The sequence below is a fragment of the Pundamilia nyererei genome, unplaced genomic scaffold (assembly GCF_000239375.1).
Source record: "Pundamilia nyererei isolate P.nyererei 1_Seehausen unplaced genomic scaffold, PunNye1.0 scaffold00004, whole genome shotgun sequence".
Lineage (NCBI taxonomy): Eukaryota > Metazoa > Chordata > Actinopteri > Cichliformes > Cichlidae > Pundamilia > Pundamilia nyererei.
Genome location: NW_005187405.1, coordinates 8,656,171 through 8,678,362, shown reverse-complemented (window position 1 = coordinate 8,678,362; position 22,192 = coordinate 8,656,171). Strand labels below are relative to the sequence as shown.

At 39.5% G+C, this 22,192-nt stretch overlaps 1 protein-coding gene across 1 annotated transcript; it reads left to right on the top strand.

Moving 5' to 3' along the window:
* Nucleotides 1-7,701: 7,701 nt before the first annotated feature.
* Nucleotides 7,702-18,563, top strand: wnt3a (wingless-type MMTV integration site family, member 3A). The gene is made up of 4 exons (XM_005721498.1): nucleotides 7,702-7,772; nucleotides 12,420-12,661; nucleotides 17,721-17,986; nucleotides 18,084-18,563. The coding sequence occupies exons 1-4, from the start codon at nucleotides 7,702-7,704 to the stop codon at nucleotides 18,561-18,563; spliced, it is 1,059 nt and encodes a 352-aa protein (XP_005721555.1).
* The last annotated feature ends 3,629 nt before the right edge of the window (nucleotides 18,564-22,192 follow it).

Here is a 22,192-nt window from a genome sequence, read left to right as displayed (position 1 = left end):
AAGGGAACTAAATGCATTTTTTTAATAGATTAAGACAAGTAATACAATGCAGAAAAAGAAACAAAAGCACACAAAAAAATTCCACCAACTTTGTTTCAGCTCCAAGTGTGACCAGAATACTCATTTCAGATTAGAGTGTTAGACTGCAGTGTTACATTTCTTTGCAATTACAATGAGGTTCCCTTTGGGCTTTGAGGTTAGTCTGACCATTGAAATAAGTTGGAATGTAGTGTAGGATGTAAATCGAGTCTGGGGTATTTCCTTGAGAAGGCGAATGCATTCAAAACATCTCAGTGTTACGGCACATATTTTAAGAAACAGGGTATACAAGGCAAATTAGACAATAGGAGGTGATCTAGAAAGATGTAGGCAATTAGCTTAATTCAAGGCAGATTGCATCTCGTAAAAGGTATGCAAAGTTCACGCAGAAATATGGTTTTGCATTCTATATAAAATGTCATTTTGAGTAAAGAGCAAAGATTAGATTCCTCCTCCCTCTCCTCGGAGACTTGTGTATTAGCCTTGGTCTGACCTTGTCTTGATATCACATCCCTGGAGAGGAATGTAAATCGTATCCGTCCAATCCCAACCCAGTTACCACCAAACTCCTTGTTCTCACCACCTCTACTCCGCTGCAGGGCCACATGATCTTTTCCATGTACCAGACATAATTTGTGGCTTAGGTTTGGAGGCTGACTGTGCGTCTGCGCCACTCTGCTGTTTCAGGCAACCGGCGCACCATCTGCAGCAGTTCTCAGCATTCAGGATACATACAGGAAGAGTCCGTCTTCGTGGGCTATCACGAGAGCTCTGGAAACCTCCAATCGCATCCGAGACAGCAACAGTTTGGGGATTACTGATCAATACATTTAACATGTTTTTCTTCCACTAGGAAGATTTTTTTTGCAAGTTAAAAAATAAAGGAGCAAAAAGCCCCACTAAAAAACACGCCGCTCTTAATTTAGGAGACACCATGATTGTTGTCTAATTCTCACTCTTGGATTTCTTGTGCAAAAACAAAACAGTAGCTGCTCTCTCTGTTGTGGAACTTAATCCCGGTCCTTCATTTGTGGCAGTTAACCTATCATCCATGCACATTTTCTAGTGAAGTGTTATGACACACCTGAACCAAATTGTATGTGAGCGTGTTGTGGCCTGAAAATGTTTAAGTATGCACATCTAAGCCACTGCTGCCATGCAACTGCATAATGGATACTTTCCTTCCAAAAGGCATATTTTGGATTGTTTCATTGTATAACAAATTTGTTATGTAACAGCTGTATTAAAACAGTTTTGCTCACGCAAGCCTACATTATGCTTTCTTGTAAACAATGACATTAATATCAGACCGCAGGCTGCTATTGCCCAAGCAGCTTGAAACAATCCACCTCATGGTTTTCCAGCCACGTGTGAAACACCCAGCCTGAGAGGTGTTTGCAGAATTGCAGTTTTCTATTTGCCCTTGAACAAGCATTGCTATTCATCTAGGTTGACTTCATTCGACTGAAGAGAGCACCTAGAATGACACAAAGCAGTCTCAACAGTAAAAGCCAAGACATGTCAGCAGTTCTGTGCCAGGAAACTACAGGTTGCTGTACATAGACAGACGGGATGGTAAATGTATAGTGAATGGGTTGCGGTCCTGACCGGCAGGTGTTGTTGATGGAACGGTATGATCTGCTTTGCTTAGCATTAATGAAACAAGACAGAGTCCAGCCGAGCAGCTGCAGCCGGTGCAAGTCTCCCCCTCTGCTGATTGCAACCTGGGATGACCCCAGGAAAAAGTGTCAATGTGTGGGAAAAGATGAGTGAAGAAGATCAAGAAGACAGAGGAGAAATGAAGACTTTGTCGTTTTCTCAGCAGCTGATAAAAAGCACTGCTCCCTGATATGACATGCAAGGCTGTTCCTGTAACGAAAGCTGTTTTGTCTCTTCGTGCTTTCTGGGCCCCAGAGCTTCATCTCACTGCCCTAATGTGTGACTTCACCACTAAGACAATTATCTGAGTCACTCTGAGGAAAAATCTTATGACCAAAGACCTCCACCAAAGACTGATTTAGACTTGCTTTGACCCACACAGAGAGACAATCATCTATTTGCTTCTCAAGGTTTCAGATCGTGACCTCCTAGGGAGTTGTTTTATTACATTTAGATCTCATTCAGCTTGACTTTAACTCTATGTCTACATATGTGTGTAACAGAACCCTGTATATCCTCTAGTACCCCTTTCACCGATGTGTTTTTGTCTTTTAGGCAATTTTAGTATTAGATATGTTTCCCTTTTATGCTAATACTTCTCTAAAGGACTTCTCTTTGAAGCTCTAATAATGTCTTTTAGATAAACTAAGCAGTTAGTTTTAGATTTGTGACTCTACACTCAGTCAAAATCCTCAAACTTTGCAGCATGAACTTTCTGGGTGACATCTGATAACTAGAGTGATTTGAATTCATTTAAAGGTACTTGTCCAATTTTTCTCCAATTTGCAAAGCAGATTCCTCCCTCACTATATTTATAACTGGCTTCTAGGTTGAGATCTGGTGACTGAAGGCTATAACACACAGTATTCTCACTCATGTTTGCTTCTATTAGTTTATCCTTTCAAAAATGTCTTTAATCTTTTCATTGCATCTGCTTGGCCCTCCATTCTACTGATCGGCTAAGATGCCATATTACAATAAATGACGTGCTTTAGGTGTGTAGTTAAACACAGCAAATGTGACGTCAACATGAGTTTGAAGTTCCTGATTTCCCTTATCAGGAGGCTTTTTACACCCTGTATTGCCAAGAGGCAAGCGGGGCAGATAGAAACGTCAACGCCTGTGGTAATGCCCATCCTGAAGATAAAGTCAAAGCAGGGGCAGAGCCTTAGCTTTGTTTCCAATGTCTGGAGATCGTCAGAGAAGCACAAGGGAAAGTGATGAGTTGTTTCCAGGTGTGAGCTCGTGGGGCGTGTCACATCTTATTGAGGCAGCACACAGCAAACATGTGGTATTGTTTTTAATGATCATTTACAGGAAAGAGCATTTGTGGTTGCGACACAGCACAACAGATGATGATGATGAGAGAGATCAGTGCAGGCTGTCGCAAATGCTCAGCTTACATCTGTTTTGTTTGTTTTCTTCTGTGCTCGCCAGAACAATCAGAAAACATTATCAAAGTGAACCACCACAGATCAAGTCTGATTTGATAGAAATATTCAATAATGTCAACGACGCAGCTACATAGCTCTTTATTTCCTGACGTTTAACTTGTATTTGTTATCTGTTACTGCATTTCCAACCAATTGGGTTTTTTTTTTAATCTAACTTTATTGAATAGTTTTATCTTTGATTTTATCTTCTTTTATATTGCTTGACATCAACCTCCCTTCCTTAGAGATATAAAAGTGCTTGCCTTTTTTAAATTTCAGATCTTTACAAAAGCAACCAAAATGTGTGCATACACGCTTCAAATTTAGATTTATTTTTTTTCTATTAAAAGCTCAGCAGTGATAGAAGAGCGGATCACAATTCCACTACAGCGGTGACATCTAGTGGTGCTTTTCCATTTTCACGTAGCACAGTCCTAGTTGAGTGCAGTAGCTGCATTAAATCCTTAAAATCCTTTAAATCCTTGTTGTATTTGTTACATCTTATGTAGACACTTTAGTGTAAGAATTAGCATTAACAGCTTCATGCTACACCAGGAAAATATTTGTGGAAAATTGATGCAGAGCAATGACAAGACTCACTTGTCAGACACGACTCCCTTATAAGGGTGCTTTTCTAAATGTCATCACCATCAGAGTGAGGTCACCATGGGCACACAGAGGTGCCCTGATGTCCTTCTGCTCGCTCCGGGGGAAAACCTGACTAGATGGGCTGCAGGGAATGAAGTAGAGCTGTGAAAGATGGAGAAAAGAAACTGAACACAAGCTCATTTACGTTTTGTTAGTGAGCCGGTTATTATAAGAAGACATGTTGATCGTGTGACTATGTAGAAATAACAACATGTTTGCACTCAAATCTTTAAGGAGCTATTTCCACTTCCTGGTAAGTCTTCTACAAAGTATATTCAGGTGCCATAAGCTTAGCAGGTATCACATTTTTCTCATGTATTTAACATTCACTGGCTTGGCCTCAGTACCAGTGCTGACAGCTACTGACTCAGTCCATAGCTGCTCCAAATTCCAGATTTCCACCTCTGCGGTTGCCTAAAACCCACTGACTGTACTGTGCATTTCTCATTTTTATTTAGTGTTTGGTTTTATTTATTTATTAGCAAACAATTTATCTTTATGGTAATAGTAGATGAGTTATTTAAAGCAGCAACAACGACAGTAGGATCCGCAACATTTATCTGACAGTTTGCCATTGTTTTGCTTTATGAACTGCTTTAATTCTTCAAGGCATAGATTCAATAAGGTGCTGCAAACACACCTCAGAGATGTTCTATATTGATGTGATGACATCACACAGTTGCTGCAGATTGTTGGCTGCACATCCATGACATGAATTTCATTTTCCACCACTTCCCAGAGGTGCTTTATTGGACTGACATCTGGAGACTGTGGAGGTCATTTGAGGCTGTGGTGTTTAAACTGTGTTCACTTTGTACTAAGGGGCTTAAAGTTTGCCAAGAAAATATCCTCCAGACCATTGCACCACCACCACCAGCCTGAACCCTTGATGCAGGGCTGGATTTATCTGTGCTGTCTTGGTGTTTATGCCAACTGTGTTTAAGAAAAATCCCGGTAGATCACCAGTTTCAGAAATACTGAAACCAGACAGCCTGGCAACAACAACGAAATCAGTAAGATCACCTTTCTTCACCATTTTGATGCTAGGTTTGAGCTTCAGCAGGTCAACTTGTCCGTGTCTACATGCACACAGTTGCTTGCAAAGTTGCATTAATGAGTGGTTGAACATAACAAAGTGACTAGTGAATACATACTGTAGACTAATGCTGCTACTATTATGACTAATGATACATAATAACAACATGATAATAGTAATAATCCGATTTTGATTAATGTCCAAGGAAGTAGCAATCTTCAGTTACTGTGGTGAAATATATCCTCTGCTCTTGTTTGAGATTTTTACTTAACATGAGAAAGTTCTCCTGTAGTACATGTGTTGTAAGCAAGTACATGCGGTACTTAAAATAAAAAATAATAATAAATTTAAAAAAACTACTTCTTCTGTGGCATCATTCCTGTTTTAACTATAATAGCACATATACATACAAATCCATACACCAGTTAAGTCCAGGCAAGGAGTAAAAAGAACAAAAAAAACCCCAAAACGCAGAAACTGTATAAACTTCAGTGTCAGTAAAGAATGAATACTTTAGTAAAAGTAATTGTCTAATGATCATATTCAGGCAAAACATTTACAGACTTAACTGCATTCAAGTCATTTAAAGCTGCCTTACATTCATCAAGTGAGACTCGCTCCTTTAGTTTTAGATGATTCCAGGAGGAAGGAGCTGCAAATCTTAAGGCTGTTTTTCCAAATTCATTGTAGCAGATAGAAGGAATAACTCTTGGGTATATAAGACAAAAACTTCCCACACTTATTGAATATAAGTCTGTAATTAAGATGGGAACAAACCAAGAATAGCCTTCTAAATAGAAATAAACCAGTGGTTGAGTCTATGACGCGACAATGCAGACAATCCAACCTAACGTGCAGTGGTGAGTAAGAGCTTTAAAGTTTGTACTGAATCTTAGTGCTCCGTGATAATGGTATTGCAGTTGATGTTGTAAAGTTAGTTTTATTTGAAAAGATGTGATTACCATTGCTTGACTTGCAATGTACAACGATGTCAACTAGATGGCGGTAACATCTAGTCTTCGAGCCCAGGTTTTTTTTTTTTCGTTCTGCGCTGGCCTTCAGCCTTCTGCGCCTTCGGTTTGCCAGCAACGTGAGGAAATTTGAAAATAATGGCAGGCAAAGCTGAGTGGCCACTGTGTAGCCAATTAACGAGTCACTCAACCGGCCAGGGAACGGCGAAATGAACGCACCGGGTATACTTATTTTGCAGCAGACCAAGTATGACGGTGTGGAGACCGTAAGAAAGTGTGCAAGACGCAGATGGAACAGCTGCATTTGTGCAGTAAAGCAAATAAAACCTTCACTTTGTGCAAGCGTATTTTCTGTACAGGGTAGTCACAGCTATCAAACAATCCATGGCTGGGCATGTGTTGATGCTGCTTCAGCTGAAGCTGCCGTACATTAATCCAGTTTTTTAATTTTTCCTGTTGTTGAACAAATTCCCCCCAAATTCCAAAAACGCAATAATAATGCATGTGGATGTTTACTGAAACTGAACTCACTACTCTCGTAGTTACGATCATCTTCATAGCAACGACAGGTGCTGACTAAAACACTGAAGTGACTGAACTTAACTAAAACTTGAAGTAGTGGATTTGTTCCCCCCTCTGTATCGCGTCACCAGCCTCTGATATTGCACAACAGGCAGCTTTTTCCTTTCTTCCTTTTTTAACTCCAACGACAAGCATCACTGCCTGTAGATAAAAGACCGGTCCACCTCATATCAGCTATCAACAGCCACTTGACACTGAGAAGGGAAAAACCGACAGTCAGCTTTTTAGAGTCAGTGTTGCGGCCAATTTTATCGGATATTTTCGTTGGAATGGCAATCTGACAGCTCATCATACAGATAGTAATATTCTTAAGTGTGTAGCATTAGAAGTGGATGAGGTAATACCTTTTGAGAATAAAAGAAAATGTTGCTAATCAGTGGCTTTTAAACGCCAAGGTGCGCCTAATTTATCGGCTGATAAAATAGAAATAGAAAATAAATAAATAATACAATTAGAGCATCGTTTTCACATTTTACAATTTCAGAAACTATATGCTGCTGACAGAAATCCTGAGGTTTTATATATTTTTCAGATTTTAAACTATATAAAAAGATATTAGCTGTTTATTTGTAGGGAATTTAAATAAAAATTTGTTTTTGCTTTTTTTATTTTATTATTATGGCCAGATTTATTAAATTAAGCCAACCCTTCAGCTTGTTAGAAGCACTTCCAAACCTCTAATTTTACATTCATGACAAAGAGGCGCACATAAAGGACTGGAGAGGCTTAATTATGGTCTGAAGCAATTCACACATATTTATTTCTGCATTTTAGAAGCTTCAAGCCAGGGAGTGAAATCCGGACAGGTTGTTATAGCTACGCAATCCACAGGGGTTCCGATGTCTATTTAAAAACCTTCAGACCCTCCCTCTCTCCTTTAAACAACATTATATATCACACACACGCTGCATGTTAATGCCGAGCAATTCTCAGTGAGCACTAAAACACATCTTAAAATTAGCTCATTCTGGTGTTTGAGTTCAAGCTCCCTGACAAGGCAACAGAGGGAACATATCATCAGAATTCCCCCTTTGGCAATACCTGCTGATTGGGTCCTAAAAAAAAAAAAAAAAAAAAAAAAGCAAGCGGCTTTTAACTTTTAATATTTGGCTCTGAGAGTTCTGCCACGAGCACTCGCGAAAGAGAGAGTTGCCTCTGATTTTTCTTCTTTCATTTTTTTTCTTTTGGAGAAGAGAAATAAAAAATTGCCAGTGCAGCTTCGTTTTCGTCTTTTGTTTTTCTTTTTTTTTTTCTTAGCACTTCGGTTAAAATCCGTACGCGGATGAGTGCGCATGTAGGCATTCTGCTTGAGATGTTTTACGAAACTTTAAGGATGATATACCTTGGATGTTTCCTGTTGCTCTGTGGGCTTACGCATGTCATGGCAAGCTATCCTATCTGGTGGTAAGTTTAATTTTCATTATTTCCCGGACAAGAAGTGACACATTAAAAAACATGCGGGGATTGTGGATGACCTGTAATTTTGAGTTGTTATAGTTGTGACTGCTTGTCTGTCAGCTGCAGAGCTTTAGCGTGTGGTGACGGTGATCTTTTAACTTTACTTTTTATAATATTATAAGACATGCACAGTGTGACTTTCTAATCGGGTCATTAAAATGATATTTAGTAACCCATGGAAACCGAATGTATACAGGCGAAAGGATGGGCTGAATTGTAAACGCAAGAGATGAATGAAACGTGCAACTTTGCAAATCGGGAGCAATTTTGATCTCCAGAATGCAGCAGGTGCAAACTTTATGTGCTTGGAAGCGTGTGTCTATGTGTGCTCGTGCGTCCAGAGTGTGTGTCTGTGTGTGCGTGTGTGTGAGTGTGCGCGCGCGCGCGCGCGTGGTGATGTTGTCATTGTATGTTGCCATGTGTTGTCATTTTTGCACTTACCTCCCGACTTCATGTTTTCAGTCTTTCTGCCATGTAAATGCCAAAAAGAACCAAATGCGTGACGCTGACATTAATGAAGCAGAGCAGAGCTGCGTTAAAATTACGATAGTGTAATTAGTTAAAAAAAAAAAACAGGATTATTGTATTTTGGTATGTTGTGCTGTTTTGTAATATTTCAGCTTCATCCATCAGTCTTAGCTGTTATCAAAGCACACATATATATATATGCCTGATTTTTAATAAATCATTCAATATTTGGAGGACGCTTAATCTACTTTTCTTAATGGGTCCCCTGGTGGTAAGACTGATGAGAAACTAATTACATGCTCAGCTGGAAGGAAATCCTGATATAAAAGTGGGCCCTCTGGATGGAGCGATGGGGAGGGGGGGCTGCACAAACTACATTTTTATTATTTTTTTTATTTTCCAGTGTAATTGAATGTTTGGTTTACTTTATTTATTTGATGCCAGTGCAAGATAAAGTTTTGCATTTTTTTTTTTTGTTCTTTTGGCAACCCCGGCCGGGGAAACCTTTGAATTTCCCCTTTCTTAGGGTTTTTTTTTTTTTTTTTTTTGTGGAGCTTGTTATGAATGACACAATGGAAGAACAGTTTTCCATTCTGTCATAGCTGAAACCCTGCAGCAAGCCCAGAGCTAACTTCTGTGTTGATTGTTTGATTTTGGAGGGTGCCAGTGATTGAAGGGTCTAACAACAGGGGTAAACATAATGGAAGCAAATTTTGCTGCATCACTCCCGCCTATACAAATAATGTCTAAGTGTAAAAGTAACTCATGAAATCACTTTTCAGTTCTTTCATTCCTGACACAATGCTGAACTTTTTTTTAACTTGAAAGATTACTTGAGTGATTTTTCTGTCTCATGGCAACTCATCCCAAGTCAAATAATGTGGTTCCTTTGGGATTGCACTTAGCATGCCTGTATTGTCTTTCCGTTTGCTAACAGCATGCCAGCCATCTATGATCTAGACCTTCTGTGAAAAGCAGCTTACGATGTTTTGCTGACAGAAGCTTGCCTTCAAGCAGCCATGGGAGCTGCATCACTCTCAACCCCTGCACCGCAGTCGTTCTTGGGGATACGGCTCTGCACTAAGACAGGTTCATGTCTGTCTATTCTCGACCTGCCATGACATAGCCTGGCTGCACCCGCCACCCCACCACCTTCTTCACTGGTCCACCCCACCTTAGAAGATAAATACCTGGAGGTGAAAGCTTGCCGCACATTCCTTTTCCCAAACATATTCTCTTGATGTCAAAGTCGGCTCCAAGGCCTCAGGGCCCACAAGTAAAGTGGTAATTCTAAGGCACCCTGCTTGGGCTTGCTGAAATATGCATTAAACCTGTACTGGATAAACTTAGATGAGTGGGGGAAACTTTGTACTGAGGCAAAAAGTCATATACATCGTATATATTTTGCTTAAGCATTTATCTGTAACAGTTATCACTAAGGTGCTCCTTTGAAAACAATAGCCTTAAGAGCATGAGTGAATCCTGTGTTTCCTCATTAGTTGTACTAAACATCACATGTGCAACATCTCTGCAAAGCAGGAGAAAATCAGTGGATTTCTTTTTTTTTTTTAGAAAGAATTAAAGAGATTAAAGTTGCCAAGACTCAATAAATACCTAAAATCTAAATAATACAGCAGGTATTTTAAAATAGTTGTTGGAATTAGTATCCAACAACACAGTCTTTTGTGCAATAACTTCTTAAAAAATCATAAATCATCCATGGTGAAACATGCCCCGCCGCCTCTCACGGGCCATTTCCTAACACAGAAAAGAGGTGGCAGGGATTACTCAGCCCCAATGAGACAGGCATGGAGACTCTTGAGCCAAGCAGCCTAAGCACACTGACTCACATTGAGCTTGTGGGGTACAGTTCAAGACAGTGACAGGGCAGAAATACCTCTGCTGACCCTCATTGGTGTGAGTACAAGGACCTTTAAAGTTGCTGGTTTTCCCAAGATGATATTGCCACTGACCTTCATGATTACCTGCTGTTGAGATGCACACTTGCCAAAAACATTTGAATGCAGGTTCAAGAAGAGACAGAGAAAGAGCTACAACTGACAACTCCCTTCATGTCCATTAAAAAAAAGAGAGCTCTGCTACTAACCTGAACATCTGTACCAGTTCTCTTTGGCTGATGAACTTTCACCAGTAAAAAAGGGGTCAATTGTAGTAGGAAACTGCCTTGTGTATTGTTGTTTGTAGCAGACAAAAGGCAGATAAATGCGATATGTTCTGAAGAGGTTTTTAGCATGCCATTGCTCACTTACTGTCTCATTTATGATGAATTAGGCTGGTGTAGTCTGTAGAAATTAGGCAAGAAATTCTGTTGAAACCAATGTGACTCATTGCTTTGATGTTTTCTTGGGAGAAATAACAGGAGTAACTCATTGGGTCAGTTCATGGCTCAGGAGCACCTTTGACACCTGGCAGACATCCTTAATAATTACAGAGAGCTGAAAATCAACCTTTGAATGTAAAACCTAATTGAGGTATTAAAGGTTGGTACGATGAAAGCCATCAGAAACCGTCAACATGTGGGGTCATTTGACTGTGAGGCTCTTTCTTTTCTTCAGGTTAAAAAAAACCCTGCCTGAGGGCCAAAGTCAGGAATTTGGTAATCTTGTTTTGATCAGCGATTAGTCCTTGAACAGCAGTGAACAGGTCAGCAGATAGTGAGCTAACTGCAAAGCAAAACACTGCACACCTGCTCTTAAGCTGCATTTATAGAGAATCTACATTAACCATTATGACTCCAGCATCGCCCAGGGGATGACAAACTGAACACTCCTTCCAGCGTTCAGTCCTTAATAGACAGTTGATGTAAATTAAGGGCTTGTCTTGATTGCCAGCAAGCTACTTTGTAGCTACTCCAAAAGGTATTTGCCAAAGATAACAGGAACTGTGCTATTCAGTAATTTGGCTGTTCTGTGCCATTATGAAAGAGTCAAAGTGCTGATTTGATAATTTACCATAGAAGGCAATTACTGCAGGCCAGTTATTCATGCATTAAAAGAAAAAATGTCATTTTCATCCATCTGTTTTCCATCCATGCTTCTATCCAGCTTATCCCGGCCAATTTATTAATTTTTATATATATATATATATATATAATCAAATGTATTTAAATGGAGAGTTCAGAATCCAAATTCAAACCTGTTAACTGCTTTTATATTGGTAGAAGAGAAGAATTAGAAGCCGGAAGTAAATATTTGATTTGCTTTGGAAATCTGTTTTTTAAGTCATTGAGGGGCAGAGCTTTGTTGTTTTTAGGCTAAAGACAAATCGAATCAGCCTCCAACACTTTTTGCACTGCTTGATTAGAATCCTAAGAAAACTATATAAAACTTTAAACAAAATGGCATAAATCAGTATGCCTTTTGTGCAATGCGGAAATTCCAAAACATGGCCATGCAAGCACCCTGCAGCGTCTTTTTAAGTCCTTCTTAAAAATGGGTCATTCATAAAATGGATATCCAACATCTGTGATTACTACCTGCTAAAAGTCTTAATTGAGAGGACACAGAAAATAAAGACAAAGAGAAAGCAATACAGGCACAAAGAGAGCAAGAGAGAGAGAGAGAGAGATGTAATCAGTGAACCAAGTTTGCACTTGTTGTATCCCAGAATACCTTCCTCAAAAGAAAAAAGGAGGGGAGGTTCAGCGTTACTCTTAATACACTCTCTGAAGTTTCAGCGTAGGGTTTGCACTCTTATTACCCTAAGCTGAAGGCCTGTTAAGTGTGCGGACAGTTAATAACAAGGTGCAGTTTTCCAAGTTGTCAGCTTAAGGTCTATGAAGACCTCTGGATGCATAACGGACTTTCATCTTAAACAGAAACACTGCCTGCTTCTGAGACTGCAGGGCTGCAATTTCAATACACACAAAGGCCAGGTGCCTGCAGAGAGGGTAGTTGAAGGGATAAAGAATGGATGTCTAATGGTAGCATCTGATACAGAAAAATAAACACACACAATCAAACGTACTCAGACGTAAAATTACACTGCACCAGGAGGGAAATTAGTCCCCCACTTGAGTGGTGTTATATCAGTAGATAAAGATGCAGACAGATAAGATATAATTATCCAAATGCACTGACAACACGACTTCCTTTCTGCTTGTAGGTCACTAGCAGTCGGCCACCAGTACTCATCACTGGGCACTCAACCTATCCTTTGTGGCAGCATACCAGGCCTGGTGCCCAAGCAGCTGCGTTTCTGCCGGAACTATGTGGAAATCATGCCGAGTGTGGCTGAGGGGGTGAAGATTGGCATCCAGGAGTGTCAGCACCAGTTCAGAGGCCGACGCTGGAACTGCACCACGATCAATGACAGTCTGGCCATTTTTGGTCCAGTGTTAGATAAAGGTAATGTTACAAAGCACACAGAGTTTTCTTTCCTGCTACTTTTCTGTCAAAAAATAACAATTTGTAGAGTCCTTAAGTCTATAAAGATATTTTCTTGAAGAAATGCCACTTATCAGTAAAAAGTAGGCAACACTTTTTGCAGAAAGAAAAACAAACTATGCCTTTCTTTGACAGGAAAAGATGACCAGAGTAAAGTAGTATTATTAGCTTATGATGACTCCACTGTCTTTGAATATGTATTTCAGAATGTCTTAATCTCTGCAAAGTTCTTGGAAGTATTTAGCTCTTTAAACCGACTGAAAAAAAGAGCAATAAAAGTGACTTATCATGTCTCTCTCCTGATTAACTCTCCCATTAACAATTCTATATTCCCTTTGTCTTATATTTGCATTAGAAGAGCTGCACTCCCAGCATGCATCATTCATTATGCTGATTCAAATCCTTGTTTAAATAGACTTTAGACTGAACAAGTCTCGGGGGTCTGCGTGCATGCAACGATGTACACGACTAGCCTAAGTCGAGTGAGTTCTGTCTTGTTGGAGTTTTCTTTAGGAGGGGATCCCCTGTGATTGCTGGTATTTTCTTCTGATGTACTTTACCCAAGAGATGAACTGAACTGAAGCATAGAGGTTTTCCAAAATACATTTTAGCTTATGCAGTGATAATTTTCAGGCATGTGTCTAATCATGAGCTCAGTCAAGAGAAATCCCCATTGCCCAGAAAACTAGCCATAAAACCAAGAAAGAAAGAAAGATGATATATGTGTATATTTAATAGTTAATGCAGTTGATCATAATAACAATTTTAAAGAGTGAAATATTTCTTAGTAATTAATGAGGGGCTAGTGCAATATTTAGTGTGCAGACATAAGTGTGATCTTTTTACTTTATTCCATCTCCCAGCAGGAAAGCAAATGAGACTGTTTCCCAAAATATCAGATTCACACTTTGATTGGATAGATGAATTCTTCTTCCTGATTTCTGAAATGAGTTAAAAATCAAGAATCCATGCAGGCCCCAGTGGCTGAGGGTCGTGATCCAAACTCGTCATCTAGTTTACGGAAGACTGATGTAAACACAAGGGGGCCGGGGGTCACGTAGGGCAATTGCTTTTAATAAACTCTTGAGCCAGTTGATAGAAGAGGCTGGAGTTGAAGTAGGTGGCTAACGATAGGGGTTCTCAATCCCACTGCTATTGTGGTGCAAAATGCCACCACGTCTTTCCCTCTGCATCCCCTCCCAGGCCTAAATTGCAGGGGTGCTGACTGGAAAGAGAAGGCGGCTACTGGGCTCTAGTAAATCATTTTGATTGGATTAAGGTCACTCAGGCCCTTAATAATGTGAGAGGTCAAAGTGGCTGGATTAAGTGCCTTTGTCAAAGGCTGAGGAGAGTAGCTCAGGGGCTCACAGGCCTTTGATAGGACTTAGTAGGAGAGAGCTTCCATTTCATTGGATTTGATTGATGCTAGTGTTTGTCCATGCAACCAGGCCATTGTCCTCACTGGTGTCAGTTTGTCTGAAATTCAGATTCTTGTTAGTCAGTTTCCTCCTTCCTTTTTGTTGCCAGATTTGAAAGGAAGAGTAGGCACCTTTATTTGCTACAGAGGCTTAGTTACTGTCAGTTCAGTGCATCACTGCCCGTGTCCACTTCAACTCCACTGAGAACATTAGAAGTTTGTTTTAAAGAAGTGGATTAAGAGGGACTAAAGGAGTAAAGCCTTTACAAAAAAGAAGGCAATGTAGTAAACGGAGTTGAACTACAACTAAAAAATCAATTGAAATGAACAGGTTGTGCATTTTGAAGATAAGTTTAATGGGTTACATTAAACTATATGCACATAAAAATGCTCTTACTCAATGTGAGCATACATTAGTTGACCACACAAACACTCATCTAAGAGTATTATTACTTTAGAAAAAAGCATATCTTATATCATGTTCTCTCCTTACACATGGTCTAAACCTCTTTTTTTTCTCCACACCCCTGCCTCCAGGCTATGTCTGCGTCAGTGCTCATTAATTTACATTAACTAAAGTGTCAAAACATGCACCACTGGAATCTGCCTGTGATGAAAGGTAATAGAAAGCTGCACAGGTGTTCCTCAGTCTGCAGAGCCGATCCCAGAGCTATTTCGGCATTCTTGGTATTTACAGAAAACCTGAATGCTATATGGGTATAATCAGTCTCCAGTTTATGACTCATGTGATGGGATTAGGTTTCTTTGCTATAAAAAGTGGACAGTCACAGTTTCACAAGTCTTAACACCCGTACAGGAAGTCAATGCACCGTCATTTTTCTTTTTGAAGATAATGAAGTTCACTGGAAATTCCTATTATGTAATTTGTTAGCGATACTGAAAAGTTTGACACTATTGTAGCTCTAGCTTGTCTTCATTCACTGTGGGCACGTTTGCACTGGCCAGGATGCTTTGTTTGCCAGGAAATACAGATACCTAAATTGATCTAAATTATTAAGTTCCATCTAAACTAACCAGGAAAAGGCCAGGGGATGTGGGTTGTGACCTATGACCTGAGGATGAGAAAGAGTAACTATTTAGGATGAGCCAAAAGGTCCCTGCATTTCATGAGACGTATGTCTCTCCATGCTGGGGGAGGGAAGCTGGCTCACCAGTATATCATTAACTCTGTGCAAGAAAGAAAGAAGGGATGTGGTAAATGGAGTTGATGGGGGGACCTTAGCCCCACTCCCCGCTGGGCACTGCTCAGAGCACAATATCTTCGCAACCATGAGATTAAGCAGGAGAAAAAGTGCTTTTCCCCATTCACACGCCCTTTAGATTGTTTTATTAAACCATTTGAATAGGGATTTCCCTGTCTGCCGACAAGCAGGGTCCAGCCAATGCATAGTTCTCTGTTGCTATGACTTAACTTGGTCCCCACTAATCACTAGCCAGGGCAAATTTCATATAAAATATCTGGGGCTATTGTGGGACTAACACAGCGTGACAGTGGCAACACAATAGGGGATTCAACCCCCCAGCAGGTTGTAGGGACCGCTTGGCCTGCCAGAGTCTGGCAAAGTTTGGTGGAAAAGCATTGTCTGAGAAGAAATACCACAAATTGGTCATAAAACTAAGGAAAAGCAGTGGAGCTAATGTCACAGGTGGAGTTTCCAGGTACAGTGAATGCTGTCAGAGGTGGATTTAAATCCAAATGAAAACACGCGTTTAAAAAAATGGGTGATTGTTCTGATTAAGTTTTCATTAGTACCTTCCAGTGAGTTTTTACTGTCATGTATAAATGGGCCACACACGAACAGTGATACCATACCATCGAAACTAAATTTAGAATGTGTTGTATGTTTATAGTCAATATCAACAAAAAAGGTAATCTGATGAATCAGAAGCTTGCAGGTGGGGCAAATGGGGCAAATTTTCAGCAAAGCTCTTCAAAATTTTAGAGATATTTCCATTTTCTTGAATGCTTATTCATTTGATAACACCAGGCTTTGTGAAGATCTTGTAAAGCAGCTTGTGAAAAATTGTAAATACTATATAAGAAATCTATTATTTCACACAGAAATGCCAGGATATTTTTCGTGTGCTTCAATCCTTCTCCACTGACTATTTTACCACAACATTGCACTCCCCTCACATAATTCTATGACAAGTTCACAGAATATCTATGCTGATGGCTGTGCGCTTTTTTTAGTAGCACAGAAGTATGTTCAAAGATATTTTCAGACACAAATGTTAGTTCCAAAATCCTTTTTCGGCATTTGAAATTAAATCTGTTTTCTAAGTCTCTTCAGATTTAATGTAAGCCAAACACCTTAGATATTCACTCAAACTGAAAACACAAAGCTCATGCTCAGTCAGCTTTAGATGAAGCATGGTGATGTGTAATTAATCACTGTAGACAGTTCCTTCATGGCGCAGTCTTTGGCTACTTTGACTTTTCACGAAAATGAAACAACACCAAATAAAAAGAAACGTGTTGGATTCACAAAGTGGGATTTGAGGAAGGAGAGCATTAGTTCAAATGTATTTGAACATTAGTAACCTTGTGTGTATACAGTAGTGATAATGAAATGGGTGGTGAGGGATGCCAGTAGACCTTTTCTCTTGCATCATTGTTTCTAATGCCCTTTAGTCCTGGAACTGGTTGGAACCTGCTGTAAGGGAGGAGCTCGTTTTCCCCTCAGCTTTATATGCCTTTACTTTTTTCTTTTCTTTCTTTCTTTATCATTTTTTGTTCTTCAGACAGAAACGTGCACTGTTTCTATCAAACACATACTCAAACACATCTCACGCAGACAGCGCAAGATTTCAATATTGATCTTAAACCATTTCTTTTACTCTTTTTTTTATCTTTAGTGTGTTCAGTTCATGTTTACTCCTGAAGTTTCCACTTCATCCTGTCTCTTCTCCTTCTTTGTCTTTGCTTGTGTTTTTGCAAGACCATACAAGTACATATATTCAAAGCAACCACTCCGTCTAATGATTCATGTTAAAGCAGCTGACAAGGAAAGGATAGAAGGAAAGTCTTTCCCTTTTTGGAATGGTATATCTGTTCGCTAAAGACCCATCTCCATGTTGTGTCTATGAGCTGTCCCCTCAGTGTGAGGCTGTTTCCTAACCTTTCAAAAGCTTAATTGAGTCTCTTAATTATAGGCCTGTCAGGCCCGTCTCTTCCTCTCATCTCTCTGGAAGATCCTGATCCCTCTGACTCATCAGTTAGCTATGTCAGACAGAGACGTAGAGGCCTTGCTGGCCTTATTTAGAGACAGGACGATTGATGTCTGGTTAAATTAACCCACACACTGTTGCGATATAGTAGATACAACCCAAATACAAGCAGCAGACAGGAGTAAAGGTCTACTTAGTTTGTTTGATGCTTTCTTGTTTTGTTTGGTTGAAGATGTTTGCTGCCAGCATATCTTACATATTATTAAATTTACACATTGTATATATTATATATTATGTATTAAAGCTATATCTTTCTTATTCATTTTTATTTAAATTTAATATAAATTGAATTCTGGAAATACTCAAGAGATACATTATCCAAGTGATGCTTGTCTGTCTTTGTCTTTCCAGCCACTCGAGAGTCAGCTTTTGTTCACGCTATTGCCTCGGCGGGAGTGGCGTTTGCGGTGACCCGTGCCTGCGCCGAGGGTTCAGCCAACATCTGTGGATGTGATACACGTCACAAAGGCCCCCCTGGTGAGGGCTGGAAGTGGGGTGGCTGCAGTGAGGATTTGGAGTTTGGAAGCATGGTGTCCCGGGAGTTTGCTGATGCAAGAGAGAATCGGCCTGACGCACGCTCAGCAATGAACCGCCATAACAATGAAGCAGGGAGAATGGTTAGTTCTCTTATTCGTGTTTTTGCTGTGTCTGTGGTAGCAGTTCTTCTGCTTTTAAAAGTTATATTAACTAAACTTTATTTTTTTTTATCTGTAGTCTCTCAACGACAACATGTTTCTGAAGTGTAAGTGCCATGGACTCTCTGGCAGCTGCGAGGTCAAGACATGCTGGTGGTCTCAGCCTGACTTCCGAGTTGTTGGGGACTACATGAAGGACAAGTATGACAGCGCTTCTGAGATGGTGGTTGAGAAACATAAGGAGTCCCGTGGATGGGTGGAGACCCTGAGACCCAAGTACAACTACTTCAAACCCCCTACAGAGCGCGACCTGGTTTATTATGAAAGTTCACCCAATTTCTGTGACCCCAATCCTGAGACCGGCTCCTTTGGCACTCGGGATCGCATCTGCAACCTGACGTCCCACGGCATAGATGGGTGTGACCTCTTGTGCTGCGGCAGAGGTCACAACACGAGAACTGAGAAAAGAAAGGAGAAGTGTCACTGTATTTTCCACTGGTGCTGCTATGTCAGCTGTCAAGAGTGCGTGAGGGTGTACGATGTGCACACCTGCAAATAGAGAGGTTTTCGTCTTTTCTCACCAAAACATAATGACTTCACTGGGTTGAAGAAGAAATGCAGATTCCCACCTGCAAGACCAGAGAGACTGTAAAGCTCTGTGACATGTGCGCGCACAAAGACACAACTGCCTCGTGTTTTTGTTTTGATGCTACAAAGAGTGAGTCTCTGCCTAAATTAACTGAAACAGCTGAGTAGGTGTCAAAGTCCACGAACGTCACCCTGATGGATGGATTGTTGTGATGATGGCAATAATGTTGATATCCTTACCGAGCATGAAAAAGGTGTCCTGATGTAGGAAAGGAGAACTTGACAAACACCATATTGGTGATTTTTTTCCCAGTGTAGTTACTTTTAATCAAGAATAGTCCAGCACTACCAATGCTTTCAAATCTGCAAGGCAAAAAAAAAAAACATTAAAAAAAGGCATTTCGTTGAAAGTGAACGTTTCCTTCAATGTGTAATCATCGCTTGTTTTTGCAGTGAAAAGTAACAAGAGTTGTGAGCAGGTCACATGATCAGACACTCAACAGCATGTTTTCTCCTCCTCGACATGACTACTTTATTTGCGTATTTTTGAACACTAACACGATCATTGTGTGCGTGAGTGTTTCTTTGACAAAGTGTTATATGTTACTGATGTTTGGGTAAGAATGCACTTGCACCTGAGTGAATGTAGTTGTTTGCTGTGATGTGTTTACATTCTCAATCTCTTAAGCTAACCAGTTAATATCTGCTTTAAACCACTAATTTTATTCGCGAGTAGAAAGGAAGCCACATCCAACAAGCGTCGGCAAAACGAGAATATAGTACGCAGTCTGCACATTTCCTGAAAGGCCAGAGAACACCTGGATCAAAAAAACCATCAAGAGTTATGACCAAAGACCAGAAAAGAGCCTCCCCATCCACCGCATGAGGCTGTGATAGTCAGTACCATTGATGAATATGAAGCATGTTCTCCTTATTCTTAACAGTATTAGTGATGTGCCACGTGACTCGGTGTGGGGAAAGCTGTTATTTATTAAAGGTGTATTCCCATATACACATATAATATAATATTTAATCAAATAGAAGCATACTCCCTGGTAAACACAGCACAAATGGTAATTTAAAAAAGCAAGAAAAGAAGGCAGACAAAGCTGTATTTTATAAGCTCTCAATATTGCAGTGTAATTTGCAGTAATGTGATGACCAAAACGTGTGTATGCGATCATCCTCAGCCGTGTTCCCAAACTAAACAACAAGCAGCATCACTGAAACCATCAATACTTCCTTTGTTTTAATGCTGCTACAATAATATGTGTACGTGTTTAGGTCCTTACACACAGTTTGTCCTCGTCTGTCTGTTTAATATGTGTATTCTTTGGCATGTATTGATTCTTTCTGTGAAAGAAATCTATTATAAGTAGTTTGGGTTAAAAAAAAAAAGTGAAGTTTTACTAATTTTTGCATACAGTTTAACCAAATAGACCAGAATAGAGTTTAATATGTTATTTTAGTCATCTGTTACCTTGTAGTCATGCTAAAACATCAAGGCAAAGATGAAACACGTTGTGCTTTCTTAATTTGAGAAGAAATACAAAATAAAAATTCTTTTTTTACTTACGTGGAAAATATAAAACTACTGAAAGCTGAGACAGAAAGTTACATAAAGTTTATGAAAAGTGCGTTTCACTGGTCGCCTCCACTGTGGAGGAGTGTGTAGAGTTTCACATTAATGTTTACAGCTAATGTAATGCTACGTCTCAGGCGTGCGCATTTAATTCAAAAATGCCCACCCAGGATTCGATAACGTCACGACTGAAAATATCAATAAACAGCCATAACCAGTTTCACATTTTAGATCATTTTTAGCAAACTACGCAGCAACCAGCATTCATACTAAAAGAGCTGTTACAGTACACTTTTTCTGTGAGTGATCGCCTGTATGGATAATTTGGTTCGTTCTAATTTGTTTTTGTTAAGTCTTTAAATCCAAAGTTTTGTACAAACTAGTTCTGTGTTTTTATGAATTTCTAAAAGCCGATGTTTTTTTATAATTATTTATTTTATGCTATGTACATATTAGTAATTAAAAGTATATATTTGCGGAAATACATGTTTTGAAATGGTGTTGTGTGACTTGTAACTTGTAGCCTTTTTACCTCATCTCTGTTGTTCCACTGACTGGATACAGGTGTTTGTCCTACTGCCTGTAGTAGATTTCTAAACGTTAACTCTGTAACACCAAAATAAAAAAAAAATATTTTAAAAAAGAAAAAAAAGAGACAATGTTTCTTTTTCTGTGGTTGAAGATTTTTATTACAGTTTTTCTCAGTCGCTTTGGTGCGTTTCTCAGATCAGAATTGAAATTCTCATAACTATTAGTTCAACCTCCACAACACTCAGTCATTTGTGCACATCATAGTAGCAATTTCTCCTCTCTCTGAACAAACTGCAAATGATTTTGGACATGAATCAGTTGCTTCCATACATTTCCCTGCTGCTTTCTGACATTTCCATTTGCTTATGTCATGTCAGTCAAAAGTAATCATACCTATGGATGCTGAATAGTCATTCCCAATAAAACTAATAGTCATACATCCATTGCTTAAGTCATCACACACAAAATTGTTGAACTAGTTATCACATGCCAAATATTGGCCATCTGTCAAGCAAATCCTATACCTTTCTGTATCATTTTTCCTGGAAATGTCTCCGAAATTGAACAATTGATCTCAGGTGAATTACAGCTGTCATTCATGAGGAGGCTCTACCAAATTGGTGATTTTATGTTTACATGTATTCTACAGTGAACAAGTGACTGTAGCATATTTTTCTTTTGCACAATTCTGTAGGATTACAAACACTTCTACACAATGGAAATGTGAAAGGTACGTATTCAGTGTCTCAGTTACTCCCAAGACTCCCATAACATCTACAGTGACTTTACTGCACATTTCAGATGGCTGTACAGGTAGGCCATAGTGCTGTCGTCAGTATTTTCAGGTGTCACCAATTGTTTTTGCAATGGGAAACACTGAAATTATAAACTGTCATAGTGGAAACATGACAATGCCATTTGACTATCTTGTTCATAAAGATGGTGTCAAGACTTTTCATTTTGATGGCACTGACAGTTTCATTGACATGGATACTTGCTTTTGAGGTATGGATAATCAATTCTGTGCATGTGACGTGCTTTTGCAGGCTATCCACTAGGTTTTGCAGTTTGCACTAATTGTTTTGGGAAATGCACTAACTGCTGTGCAAATGTTATTGGTGTTCTGAGGAACGCACCAAAGCGACTGAGAAAAACTGTAAAAACATGCACAACTGGTGTGGAGCACCCTGAATTACGTTGTACATGTACAACTACAATAAAGGCTATTCTATTCTAAAACAGGGGCGGCCAATTCATTTCCCCAAAGGGTCAGATTGGACTGGGACTCTCTAGATTAATTTTATCTCTTCATAGACTTATTGGTGCATGTGCTCATTTTGGCCCTTGGGAAAATGCCAACCCATTACCAAATATAAAAGTGAAAAATAAATAGATAGATAGATAGATAGATAGATAGATAGATAGATAGATAGATAGATAGATAGATAGATAGATAGATAGATAGATAGATAGATAGATAGATAGAT

Bases quoted from the DNA above. Each gene is read 5' to 3' on its own strand.
- wnt3a (XM_005721498.1), top strand. From the start codon at position 7,702: ATGATATACCTTGGATGTTTCCTGTTGCTCTGTGGGCTTACGCATGTC. The intron at 12,662-17,720 runs GTAATGTTACAA...TTGTCTTTCCAG, and splicing joins TGGTCCAGTGTTAGATAAAG to CCACTCGAGAGTCAGCTTTT. The intron at 17,987-18,083 runs GTTAGTTCTCTT...TTTTATCTGTAG, and splicing joins ACAATGAAGCAGGGAGAATG to TCTCTCAACGACAACATGTT.